Here is a 14,078-nt window from a genome sequence, read left to right as displayed (position 1 = left end):
GCGGTCCAAGTCTAGGATGAGAGACTTGAGCAAGATCAGATGTTATCGATGTGATGAGTTGAAAAATTTAGCCAGAGATTACTCTTAACTCAGAGATCGGACGAGGGCTACTGCAGTGACGGTCAGTAGCAACTCAGAGGATGATGCCCTAGAAATATCCGATGAGGTATCTACTTCTTTCCAGCAGTGGATTTTAGATTCTGCATACACTTATCATGTATGTTGCAGAGAGGAGCAGTTTGACTCCTTGAAGAACAGTAAGGACACTGTTTATCTGTCAGATGGATCGAGCTGTACGATCAGAGGCATCGGGATGGTTAGCTGGAGGACACATAATAGTATAGTGAGGAGATTGGAGGAAGTCCAATACATATCTGATTTCTGACGGAATCTTATCTCACTAAGCAGATTGGATGGGAGAGGCTACAAAACAGTAACTGATAGAGGAATTCTGAAGGTGCTGCATGGTGATAGGATTGTTTTGAAGGAAAAAAAGAGGACGAAAGGATATTACTAACTAATAGGGAGCCCAATATGAGGTGAAGCTTCAAGAACTAAGAGAAGCCCAGAGCAAGATGGAGCTCCAGATGGAGATGGATCAAGCACGAGACGGAAGACACAGGAGGATGAGAGGCAACGTTGCAAGGTGAGATTTCTATTACCGCAGAATGATAATCCGAGCAGATCTTTGGTCAGAGTGGACACAGCCCATGATGGAGGTGGGATCGAGCGGCCTGGTTCGACTCCCATATTTGTCCATCCATGAGACAGTAGGTATATCCCAGGATGTGAGGGTGAGACGGATCACAGGCTCTCAGAGATAGGTGGAGGCCGAATATTGAGTCGAGGTAAAAATTGTTAGAAAATATATCTCGAGATTCGATCTACATTGAGCCCATAGTGAGGTCCAAGATGATGAACTGAGTCCAACGAGTCCAAGAACAATCCAAACAGAATCCAAACGGCGAAGATATGCATGAAAGAAGGATGGCACGGTGCACGAGGTGGTTGCGGTGGCACCGTCGGGCCCGGTAGAGACCCGCACGCGCAAGCACACTTGGCCCAACGTGCATGACAAGCCCAACATAGGCATGCGCGTGGGCTGGCCCAGCGCGCATAGGCGACCCAGCACCCCTGCGCGGTCCACTATGGACGTGGGTTGCTGGGCGGTCCATGGGACCGGCGTGGATCGAACATGCGGTCCACGCATGGTTCAGGTGTTTCTTGCATGATCCGATGGTCCAGATCGTAGTCGATCACGATCGGATGACTGAGATTGATTTCATGTTGGATCAGGTGATCAGTGGTTCTGATGTGTGCGAGCGGATGGCTCTAGTGCAAGCCGGTCACGATCGGACGATTACGGATGATTCTAGGTTTGATTGGAACCCTATTTCCTAGTGTAACAATGTTTTGAAGTTTCTGAAGTCTATAAAACTCCAATTGATGAGCCGTCAGTTGTGTTGGAGAGCTGGTGACGTCTTGGAGGTGCAGAAAGGCTTCAACAAAGGTTTTAAAGAGCTTTTGTGAAGGTTTTAGGGTTTTTTATTGAGAGACTCTTGTGCAAGGGTTGAGTGATGAGTTCCTCTTGTATTGATTTTATTTTATTCTTTCGGTGAAGCTTGCACGCCTTGTGAAGATAGGCTTGAGGTCGATTCACATATTTGTATTGTGTTTCTTATTTTGTTTCTTCTTTTTTTTACTGCATCTCATGGTATCGGATCCTGCCATAATACTTATTGCATATTAGTTCTAATATATGGTCAAATTATTGTATAACATATTATGAAAATCAATGTTTGCAATAATGACTTACAGTGGCGATGAAATATGAGGGCCTCAGTTTACCTCCGTATATATATATGGTACAATTTTTTGACTTTAATGATGTACCATATATTAATATACGGCCACATTGCGTTGACCCAACTTATGCATGTAATGCGTATGGGATCTAGTATTGAGGCCAAAAAGTTTGGAAGAAAATATTCTATATTATATATATATATATATATATATATATATATATATATATATATATATATATAAAGTAGGTATTATAAAATATCATATAGGATATGCTTCATAATTTATAATATTTTTTAATATCAATTTTAGAAAATAAATTAAAAAATTAAAAAAAAAATTTACTAACAGAATTATTAGTTTCGTAATTAAGTATTCTCTCTTTCTCATTTTCAATATATATCTTTTAGCAATACATACTACATAACCATATGATATATACTAAATAAATTAATTATCAAACAAGTCAATACATATCTACAAATAAATTGATATAGTTTTCAGAATGTGGAGTTCATAAATATACAGTATATAGTCAAGCGATACATATTGTAAGCTTATCTGATACATACCCCGCAATAATGCAATACATACCTACAGCTAAATTGATACATAGTTTATCAAATTTAGTATTTATTAATATACAATATACGGTAAATTGATACATACCTAACAAAATATTCATCCGACGTCCCAATACACATTTCTAGATAACGCGATATATAATTTTCAGAATATGACACTTATTAGTACACAATACATAGCCAAATAATATACACAGATGGTTTACTGATAGATATTATAAGTTTTTTTGAGACACATCCAACAATAATTTAATACATATGTATAGATAAATTGATATATAGTTTATCAAACTTAATATTCATCAGTATATAATATATGATCAATTGACACATACTTAGCAAAATATTTATCCAAAGTCCTAATACATATCTCTAGATAAAATGATACATAGTTTCCATAAACTTTTAGATGCAAAAATCTTAGAAAAAAAAAATTGTAAGAGAAGAAAGAGACTCGAGAAAGACTTCATGGATAGGAAAGATGGTGCATGGATTTGGAAGAAGAGAAAGAGACTTTGAGGAATATCTTATGGATGGGAGAAATAGCTTGATGAGAAAGATAATGGATGGAGAGGATTAATAAAGAAGAAAGAGGATATTGACGGCCACGAAAGATCTCTCTAAAGTGTATATATATATATATTTTTTTATTGTTTCAGTTAGGAACTAACGGACTCCGTTAATAAAAAAAATTCAATCTCTATTTGATTTTTAGATTTCCTCGTTAAGATATATATATATATATATATATATATATATATATATATATATATATATATATATATATATATATATATATAATATGGTATAAAATTAGATCCATCCGATATAATGGCCTGTAGTGCCCACCCTGTATGATTTTTGTTCGAATACGAGGGCGCCAGTGTGCCCTGTACAACTATAATTTTGATTTTAATAATGTACCATATATTAATACACGGCCATATTGCATTGACCCAAATTGTACAAGTAATGTGTATGGGATCTGGTATTGAGGCCAAAAAGTCTATATTGCTGAGAAATATATATTACACAAATGAAGAATTCTCATAGTCTCACTTGTCATATAAGCAAGTGCACGTAGTCTTAAATACTCTAGGTGTAAATAATCTAATCAGTCACTTCAGCAGAAAGGAAAGTCCAGCTTACATGGAAAGAGCAAGGAAGGAAAAGAGAGGAAGACGATCCTAAAATTGCATCTACTCTGCCTTTTTTACAGACTTCATGGCTAAGGAAACCCAATATTATCCATTTTCTTTCCACACGATAAGCATTCGGTTAAGGCATTTTAGTAGTATATATATTTTTCAGCCATTTTCAATTGCATGACCCTATACCTGTGATGCTTTTAAGTTATTAGTCGACTCAGTATTGGATTTCTTGGAGAATGCTAGAGGCTTTTGAGATGCTTTTGCAGATTGCAAAATTTGGTCATTCACTCTTCACGTGATGAGTCTTCATCATGATAATTCTCATAAGTTGACAATATTAAGAAGTTGCGATAAATTTTCTAAAATTTCATATTTGAAGTAGCATCGTCACTTTTTGATAGAGAAAAACTATGGTCTCCAACAATTATTGCTGGATAATCATTCCTCTAACAATGATTGACATGTGATTACATGAATTGTGCTTGTCGACAGCACATGTGCACGAATAGCTCTCTCTCAAGGATTCTATGAGCATCTTTGTTTATGATCACACCCATGTCACTTTCTCATGCATTGTGCATGCACATCACATTAGAGACAATCATCTAGGGACTCGTACTTCGTCCATGGACAATTATGCCACTTCTTGCTTATAATGCACCATTCTTTTCTCGAGTTTAAAGTTCACACTGATGTTTATATGGCTGGTTATTCCCCTGCTGACTAGTGCTAGCTCTAGTTGGGCTTCACCATCTTTCGACAAAGTGAAAGCATGACAGTCTAAATTTTCCATCATATTTGATTTCAAGAAGACCGATAGCGCTGTGAGCTTTTAAATCTGTGTTGGCTGTGGTCTTTGATTGATGGTAAATGAAGGAAGATTTTGGTGATTATAATATGGAAGTTCATATTTGATATACCACATTTTTTGCATGTGTAATCTTGTCATGCGATATAGTGACATGCTGCATCTGACAACAACAAAAATTCTAATGTGCTCATCCTTCACTGAATTGTGACCACTCGCACCTCCATTGCACTGTCTTTAATTTACACTTTCAATGGAGAGACTGGAATAAGAACTTCATGCTTAATAATCAATGACATAACAAGATATCAGATGCCTTTCATTTTCTCATTTATGTTGGAACCTAGTCATATAAGTCTCTATTTTTTTGATTTTTTGAAAAATTCCTGAATAATTCACAGACTCAAACTGTTCAATAGTGCTTTATCTTGAATACAATTTAGCCAGGGTGAGTTATTCAGACTCACCTTCTTGGTGCAGATTCATCCTCTGAAAGAAAAAGAAGCAGAATAATTAAATTTAATAGTTCTCCAGTTCATAAAGAAAAAAACATATATTATATTGTAATGGTTATCAGGATATATGTTTTATGACATTTTTCTCATGATTTCTCGAAATCCACTAACCAAAATCAGCTGATGGAAACTGATCAGAAATCAGCTTTCCAAGCGGAAGAGCTTTCCATAAATTTCACCAAATCAAACACAAGACCAAACCCTAACGCATCCAAGTAAACAACAGGCATAGAAATATGATAACTAATACAAGCTTGAAACACAGAAGTGGCCATTTCTCGGCTCTCTAGGCCAACAAGTTGTTTGTGGATATCCGTACGTCTTCCCTTCCGATATGTGCAACTTGAGAGTGATGATATGTCATTTTCTTTGATCATACACACGACATGGCTAATTCGATAAAACAAGCTTTAGAAAACATTCGTAGTACCTTCTAAATGGAGATAAGTTAGTCTTCTAGTATCTGAGGTGCAGCTCGCCTTAATGCTCAGTTCTCATCCACTTTATTAGGTTGAAAATCTGGCAATCAGGAAACCTTGAAACTGCAATCTGGAAAGCATATTCAAACCATCATCAGCGGCGCACCTTACCTACATTAAATGACAAAAAAATTAGTTCTCTGAAGTATTAGTCATCTTGATTCATGCACAATTAAAAAAAAAAAAAGAAGAGACATTTATTGTCTTGGTCCTAGGCTTACCGACCTCGCTGAGATGAACGAGAGCGAAATGACAAGGAAGCCACGTCATTTAGATCTTGCAGTGGTATGAGATCCTTCACAACCTCATCCATTGAAGGGCGTGTTTTGGGATCCCTGCTGAGGCAGTGGAAGGCTATCTGAGCAACCTTCTGCACTCCTTTAATCGAATAGTTAAGCTCCAGGCGAGGATCTACGAGTTGGTAAAGCCTTCGCCTATCCCCTAAATATGGTCTAGCCCATGCCACAAGATTTTGTTCCCCATTAGGTCGCTTTTTGTCCATAGATCTTCGACCGGTTAAAATCTCAAGTAACACAACACCGAAACTGTAGACATCACTCTTAGATGTCAATGACCTGAGAAGCATTTTGATATCATGTTTTTCTTCCAATCAATCTTCTTGTACCAGTCAAAAAATAAAGGAAGAACACCAACAATGAGCAATGAATATTACATGACAGACACATCCAAGATGACCATGAATGAGTACCGTAAGATGCTCAAAACTTTAGGGATGGGAGAATCTGATAGTCATATTCAATATCAATTATTTATGTTATAAAGACTGGAGGTCAAAGTTTGTCATAAACTATCTCTCAGATGTTCCAGAAGCTAACTATCAGTTAATTAGGAGATACTGAAACATGCAGAGTTCTGTGCATGCAGTGTTATAAAGAATAAGTTGAAGGCATCACAGCTATGTGAGGTCAAATCAATTAAAAACTACTGGCATGCATTATCATTTAAGTTTCATGTGAGGCCTTGGATGATTTTTGATCAAATATAAGCAAGTTGACATATTATTTGCTGTCACTCCTCTACGGTAGACAGGCCTATTATTTTTTATCAAATACAGTGGTTCCTTCCCTCTACATCAGAGTGCCAAAATGAGCAATTGGTGTGAGAGCTTACTAAAAAACCCAGGTTGCAAGCAGTAATCAGAAAAGCAGATTATAGGAACCTAATTGTCATAACTCATAAGTAACCGCCATAAAGTGATTTACACTGAAAGCAAATGGTTTGCATTTTTGCTGATCTTCATTACTTGTCAAAAGGGACTGCTAAACTACTCGTTCCCTACTCTTAACACATAAGATTACCACCTTTTCACATAATCTAAGGTAGAATACATACAGGTACTTCATATGTTAGTGGAAAGTTTGGCTGAGGGTGGAAAGAAGCCATGCCCAAAAAGAGTTTGCCATTTTAGATGTGTTAAACCTTCTTTAAAGAAGACTTGCACAACTAGGAGGATACTAAATCATATAGAGTCACTGCAAAATCTAGTATACTTCTTCCCTCACAGTCATCATTCCACTCGCTTGATAGATCCTTCAACTCAGATTCGATATCCCTTAATGAGGCTGAGTTTTGCATTACAATTATCAAACTTCGTCACTGGCAAATCTACAATAGGATCCAGACACACAAACTAGTAGCCAGTCTACTTGTATGATCCTTTCTAGACATTATTATAGAATGCTTCTTCAAGCAATCAAGGCAAACATGAATTTTGCAAAGATACTCGAAAGCTAAACCACTCGAGTGGGTATTCAGTGTGCAACCTCTGAACCTAAATGTTTCAAACAATGATGCCAATTATTTTACATGAAAATCTTTATAACTCCACATCTAGGTTCTGTATCATTTCACTGAAGATACTGGGTTTTGAATGCATACCTGTCATCACATACTCAGGTGCGGCATAACCATATGTACCAACAACTCTAGTAGAAACGTGAGTCTTATCTCCTTGAGGCCCAGCTTTTGCCAGTCCAAAATCTGAAAGCTTTGCATTGTACTCCTACAAGGAAAAGTCTAAATATTTATATGCAGAAGCTATTAGGTACTTGAAAAATTCAGAAGTTACAGAAGAAGCAAGTACCGAATCTAGAAGAATGTTAGACGTCTTAAAGTCCCTATAGATAACTGGTTCGGAGCCTCCATGGAGGAAGGCCAGTCCTTTAGCAGCACCAAGTGCAATCTTTATCCTGCTGGACCAGGGTAGGGGAAGAGCCCCTTCAACAGCCATAGCATCAGTAAGAAAAGCTGATTTTGTTTTCTACCCAAAAAAAAAAAAAACCCGACATATTGCTTTACATAGAAAAAGTATGACCATGGACAAAGCACAAAATAAAAAAAATCAATTTGATGCCTTCTGTTCAATGTTAGGCTTTACATACTGAAATATACCAGTCCCTATAGGGTGTTATGGTACACTACCAGTACGGGACCGGCACATTATAGTGGGACATGGTACCATACTGGTACATGGTATGAGTGCACTGCCAACTAGCACCTATACCACATGTCATCATGGTGGTGTACTGCAGGTATTGGTATGGGACCCAGTACCAAGATGTAAAACCTTGATTAAAATAAACATACAAAAATACCAGCAGATCTGACATAAAATGTCAATGACTTGGAACAACACTAAGAATAATAACAAGTTTGCTGCCAGATTAAATCTGAGAAACAAAAATGAAACTTAATTTGAGAAATATGGGAAGAAAATGTCCTTCCACCACAATCATCAAAGTCAGGTAAATTCACCAATTGCAAGGGTTTGTCATTCGACAAATACAATGTTCGAGTTGAGAAAAGTTTGGAGTTTTGAACTACTAAGAGAAAAATAGATTAGGGAATTTTGTTACCAACGCTTATAAAAAATAGTAGTTAAACTATAAAAGTCTTAGCATAATGAAGACCTGGTCTACAAGAGAAGAAATCACTTGAGCTTAAGAATTTCTTCATAGTAGTCTAAGTACAAATAAATAGCCAATGCAGAAAAAAGGATGAAAGCAGGTTCCGAATTTCCTTGCAAAGTTGGCACCACAATTAGAAGACACATCTATGAATACCACTCCATTAAGAGTCTCATGAAATACATACTTCACATTATCAGTAAGTTCTTGTATTCCGCTTCAATCCATGTATTCATCAGCTCAAAGGGGTTTTGCCACATGGACAACTTATTCTACTTAAGTTATAGAAAAATTAAATTACAATCTTTGAGACCGAAGGAAATGAAGACTAACATAACATGGACGCTAGTTACAGCAAGAATTTAAAAGGATCTATAGTGACAACTGATGTATTGCTTGATAGGAATAATCAGAGGACAATAAGATCTTGCCCAAATAGTTGAAAAGGATTGATGGTGATAAATCATTATAATATAAAATGAAAGCAGCTTTGGCTATACTCACTTCGGAAAAGATGGTTTTCAAGACTTCCTCTAGCCATAAATTCATAGACAAGCAGCCTTTGGTCATCTTCAATGCAGTATCCTATGAGCTTAACAAGATTAGGGTGATGCAATTGCCCAAGGAAATCAACTTCAGCCTGCAGCCGGGCAATATATCGCTAGTCAGCCATCTTTTATAAAGTCAAAAATATTTTGACAGTCAAGACACTTACCACCCATTCCCTATGGCCTTGAAGAGCATCGGGCTTCAGACCCTTGACTGCAACAGTAATACCAGTACCTGGTTTTGCAGGAGCTGTGCCATTCTCCTCTATCCATCCCTTGAAAACATAGCCAAACCCACCTTCGCCAAGAATACTATCAGGTCTGAAGTTACCAGTAGCAGACTTCAACTCCTGAAAAGTAAACTGAAGTAACTGACAAGATGCTTTGTTTTCAGAAGGTGGATTTGCAGCAGTTTCCACAGAAAAATTAGATTCATGGCGAGCAGCAAGTTCACGATTGCTAGCATTTAGATATCTTGTCTCAGTTGCTGCATTTAAAAGAAACAAATATGTTAAATCTTAGGTCAGAACAACACAATTTAAATTATAAGTCTTAACATCATTTATCTCAGTTTGCCGTGTTGCAAGAGATACAGAATGAAATCGGGCGTGCAAGTTCAGAGTAAATGCTACTAATGGCCTAACAAAACATGAAATTACAGTTCCCAGCATATTATTGTTTTCAGTTATATACTACAAAATCAAACCTTAGAATTTTGATAGGGTAGGATACAAGTTTGACATACATGAAGTAATTTATGGTTTCGAATGAATTAGTACCTTAACAATGGTAAATAAGCATGTTACATTATGCTACAGGTATCTATTAGTTGCATGAATTTTCACACAGTTTTCAATTAGATTTTTGGTAAAGGTCACTAAAGAATGATGGGCAGGAAGACAACTCTGTCAAACAACAATGTACTAGTGTGGTTATACAAGTTATAATTATTTAAACATTCTTTACCCATCATCCCATATGACTGAAAATATAATTTCACATCTAGAACTTTGATATCAAATTTCGTGAAGCAGCCAAGATGGATGCACATGAAGTAAACATGATTTACTGATAGTGGATCTGTGGTGCTGATGTTTGGCCTCTGCCACATGTTAAACATGCTTATATGATGACAAATGAACCTAGGACTTGATAGTTGCCGAACGCAATGAGAAAATTACAAAGAATCAGAAAAATCCTCAATCCACGGAACAATACCATGTCTTTAGAAATTGCAATGCTAGCAAACTTGAAACTAATTTTATAACACATTGCATATTTTCGTTCATTTATTGGTCAACGATAAGCAGTAGCTAAATCAAAAATGTGAATTAGGGGACATCTTATGCGGGGCAAGGAGAATGCTTGGAATTTGACAGACAAGTTTGCTAGGTCCACTTGATATTGGTTGTTACAAAGCGAGTATCTCCTAGTCCTTAGACTTATTTCTCACATCTCTTATCCACTTGGTGGAATTAGGTGTCAATTTGCACAACAATTTCGGAGGCGCCCTGTTCCGAAGAAGCTAAAGGTGTTCATGTGGCTGACAATTAATAATAAGCATCTCACAGAGAACAACTGAAAAAGGTAACAGTCAAGCATTCGGGTTGCCTTTCCTATTGTCATCAGCTAGAATTGGTGCCTCATTTATTTTACCTGCCGATCATTTGCAAAGAGCCTTACTTCAAAGATATTCGAAAGCCCCGAGGACAGCCAGAGGAATGAATCCATGCCCCGTCTATTTCATGCTATCCAATTTCTAGGATCCATCGCTTCCACTTAAAGATGCTTTAAAGGTCAGGGGATGGTTGGAGGGATAAAATCGCTCTGGGCTGATTGGAAGAGCAAAAGTGTTCCATCTCAGAGCAGAAGCTGGTTAAAGATACTTCCCTTTCTAGAGCTTCTTTCAGGCTGATCTAACTGGCCCTTCTTTTCTAGTACTTAGCACTCGGTATTCATTTTTTGAACCGGACTTCTCTAATCTTTTTGTCACTTATTCTTTAACAAAACTAAAAAAACGAACTTTAACCGGATCTAAAGAAAACTTCGATTGCCTGAAGAAAACTACGCTCTTTCTTGCGGCGAATATTGGTAACAAAATCGATCAGATAAGCAAGAACAGGCACGAATTCCATACCATCAGATACAGAAAGATTACAAAAAACAAAAAGAAGGGATTTTTGGGAGTGGAAAAGAGCAAACAGACCTGCATCATAGACCAGACTGTTCTTCGGGAGGGCATTGGGCGAGTCTTTGGCAGCCTTAGAAGACCTGCAGGCCCCTCTAATCCCACGAGCAACCGCCGCCCAGCACCCGCAACTCTTCTCCATCCCTCCTCCCTTCCTCCTCCTCCTCGTCCCACGCTACTTGCGATCAAGGCCATAGAAAGAGGAGGAGGAGAGCATCAATCCGAGGCCTTCCATGGCGAAAAGCACAAGTGGGAGCATGACACTGGGAAAACTCTTGGAAACAAGAAGAAGAACAAAGCAAGAAAGAGAGAGAGAGAGAGAGAGAGAGGTGGGTATGTGGGGAATGGGGATGTCGTCGTCGTCGTCGTCACCACCATCATCGCGGTAAGTATATGCGAAAAAGAGGCTTTCCTTTTACCCTCCCTTCTCTTTTCTTCTTTTTCCCCATTTGTTTATTGGATGGAGTTTGGCCAACCATCAACTGTTTGATGTTTGCTTTCCATCCCAATGGGAGGAGGGACTTCTCATCTCATCACACACTCTCCCCTCCCACCTTTTAACAGCCCATTTGCTGCTGCTCCTGCTCTTGTTCTTTTCCTCCTTTTCAGTCGCACTGTGATGCTGGGAAATTAAAGTAGAGGAGATTCTTGGCATTTCCATTTAGAAGCACCAGGTCCTTGTTCCCTTTTTGTTATTTATGTTCTCTCTCATATAATTTATATGTACTAATTATTATTATAGAAAAATCATGATTGTTAAGCAGGGGGATTGAGGAGTGCTCATGATGTGGGAGTGTTGATGGAGAAATTTCCGCAGGAGAAGCTGCATCCAATGTTCAAATTTATCAATGGGTATAAGAGAGCATCATGTTCACATCCCCTTAGCCATGGCATAATAGTTCTATCTTCCCTCAACTATTTAAATCAATACAGTATAAACTAATAGATGTGAAATTTATTTTTAGTTGGAAAACTCAAGAGAAGTGAGTTAACTAAAGAGGCAGCCTATCCTCTACAACACCCAATCATGTCAAACCATCCATAGATTGAAAAAGAGCATAATCAAGAACAAAAGCATGACGTATTTCAGATCTAGTTTTCCCTGTGATACGTTAGCTGGCATTTGTGAGAGAAATTGGCTTCATCAGCAGTAGCCTCAGTGCAATATCAGAGATCCAAACTTCCCAGAATTTAAGCTGATAAAAATGAACACCAAGAAAGATAAATGCAGTGATCTCCAATGGGATGCTAAAAGAATGTCCTCAGCCATTGGCATGTGCATACTATAAAATTAGAGCAGCATCGAACAATTTTGATTTGGAAGGATTCACCTTATCGTTCGGTAATTTTAACAGCAGCTGTGGAAAGGAAAATAAGGTGCAAAATTAGATCACTACTGAATTATTCTGGATGCATGTCAATTATTAATTTCCAAGCTGAATTAGAGGAAGCTTGTTCCCTGGCCATACAATATGTGAAAACCCATAGCTGCTGGTTCTCATTTGCTGGTCTATGGTGGAGTATATAATGATTCATGCATGTGCTGCTTTCATGCCCAAGGCTGTTGGTATCAACACAAATAAAGTTCCATGTGACACAGATCATTGGAACCATTGATATTTTTCATGCTTGTCGGAAACAAGAATCATGCAGTAAGGAACCTTCTTCACGGAACCAATAATCAAATAGTTGGTGCTCTATGCTTTATTCAGTTGCACACTGGTGTTTCCCACTAAGAGTTGCCCAGCCACTTTTGGACTAGAGATTGGTAGAGTGACTAGGTATTTGGCACAAATTATCATATAAACACTTGGTAGTGGCTAAAAACAAGCTATATCTTTTCCAGGATATTGCCCACCAAGAGATCCATCGTATGGTCAAAGTTTCAAAAGCTGAACATTAAGTGATATAACAATCGATGTTTTTCTTTTTTTTCAGGACTTTTTTTTTTCACATTTTATAGAGAAAGACATGCTATTTACTAGTACTTTCTAATCGCTAACCGAACAAAAATGTGCAACGAAAAGAAATGTTTACCAAATCATGTCGCCTTAGGTGATCAAATAGTTCGCAGCAATCACTACTAGTCGAGTAAAAAGTTTCAGTCAGTATGTTGAATTTTTCAGAAAAATGATAACTTAATCAAGGAAAATTTGCGCATATATGCAAGCACCTATGTAAAAATTGTTATCCAGTTCATAAACATACATGGTAGATCCTTCCTCTAGAACTATTAGCAGTCTTATGCATTGGTGAAGCAACAAAAGGGAGGTATATCCAAAAGGTTGCCTTCTAGGATAGGCCTATTTGAGCAGAGAAAGCCTCTCGCAACTGCAGCAGGAGATCTCAAAATTAACAGATTACAGTCTGGCTTTAGAAGACATCACTGTTGAAGTTCCCGGGATTGTGGGGTTCTGCAGAGCCTGTCTGAGTTACATTGCTAGTGTCTAATTGTTTAATTCGAGTGTCATCAACTGCTACTCATACTGTGATACCATCTGCTTCAAGTGCTGCAATTCTTGGCTCTCCGGTTCGCAATAGTTCTGATGCTCATGCTGGATTGCAACTGCATGCTTCAGGATAGTTTGTCACAAAGCAAATGCTTCCACATGTCCTTCAACTTATTTTCCTTAATTTCCCATCTTATTTTCTTTGTAAAACCTTTAAATATGTTGGATGAAAAATTGCAGTTTATGGTGAAACTCCTTTTGCTTGCATGCACGACAGTCATATGCTGCTTCAACACCAATACAATCCTTGATGGATTTCTCCAATAATTGTAGCTCCATCCATCAAAAGCCACCTGATGGGAGGTTCTCTGCAGAAAATGAATCCCTGACTGCTACATCTCCATCAGAATCTATCAAAATACAACGCAAACTTTTGCAGGTGAAGTCACATCAAAAAAGAAAAAAAAAAAACAAAAGCTTTTTGCAGGTGAAGAATACACTTTATACACATGTTCCACCGTGCAAGTAAAACAGAGCACAGAGAGAAAATTTGCTTTCGATACTAATTTGAATCCTAGGACGAGAGGCAAGTCCAGGAAAGAAGTTATAGAACAAAATTGGT

The 14,078-nt window shown here is 37.7% G+C and overlaps 1 protein-coding gene across 2 annotated transcripts; it reads right to left on the bottom strand.

The window, feature by feature from the left end:
* Window positions 1-4,887: 4,887 nt before the first annotated feature.
* Window positions 4,888-11,578, bottom strand: LOC105049435 (serine/threonine-protein kinase PBL34). Of its 2 annotated transcripts, none has more exons than XM_019852536.3 (6): window positions 11,025-11,578; window positions 8,986-9,305; window positions 8,775-8,910; window positions 7,448-7,581; window positions 7,243-7,366; window positions 4,888-5,413 (listed from the first exon to the last, which is right to left on the bottom strand). In XM_019852536.3, exons 1-6 carry the CDS (start codon window positions 11,146-11,148, stop codon window positions 5,391-5,393), a joined length of 861 nt encoding a protein of 286 aa, XP_019708095.1. In that variant the 5' UTR covers window positions 11,149-11,578; the 3' UTR covers window positions 4,888-5,390. The 2 variants fall into 2 exon arrangements, with proteins under 2 accessions (XP_019708095.1, XP_019708096.1); XM_019852537.2 differs by lacking the exon at window positions 4,888-5,413 and adding an exon at window positions 5,938-5,958.
* Between the last annotated feature and the right edge of the window lie 2,500 nt (window positions 11,579-14,078).

The sequence above is a fragment of the Elaeis guineensis genome, chromosome 8 (genome assembly GCF_000442705.2).
Source record: "Elaeis guineensis isolate ETL-2024a chromosome 8, EG11, whole genome shotgun sequence".
Lineage (NCBI taxonomy): Eukaryota > Viridiplantae > Streptophyta > Magnoliopsida > Arecales > Arecaceae > Elaeis > Elaeis guineensis.
The sequence above is the reverse complement of the archived record's forward strand: the minus strand, read 5'-3'. Positions and strand labels throughout refer to the sequence as shown.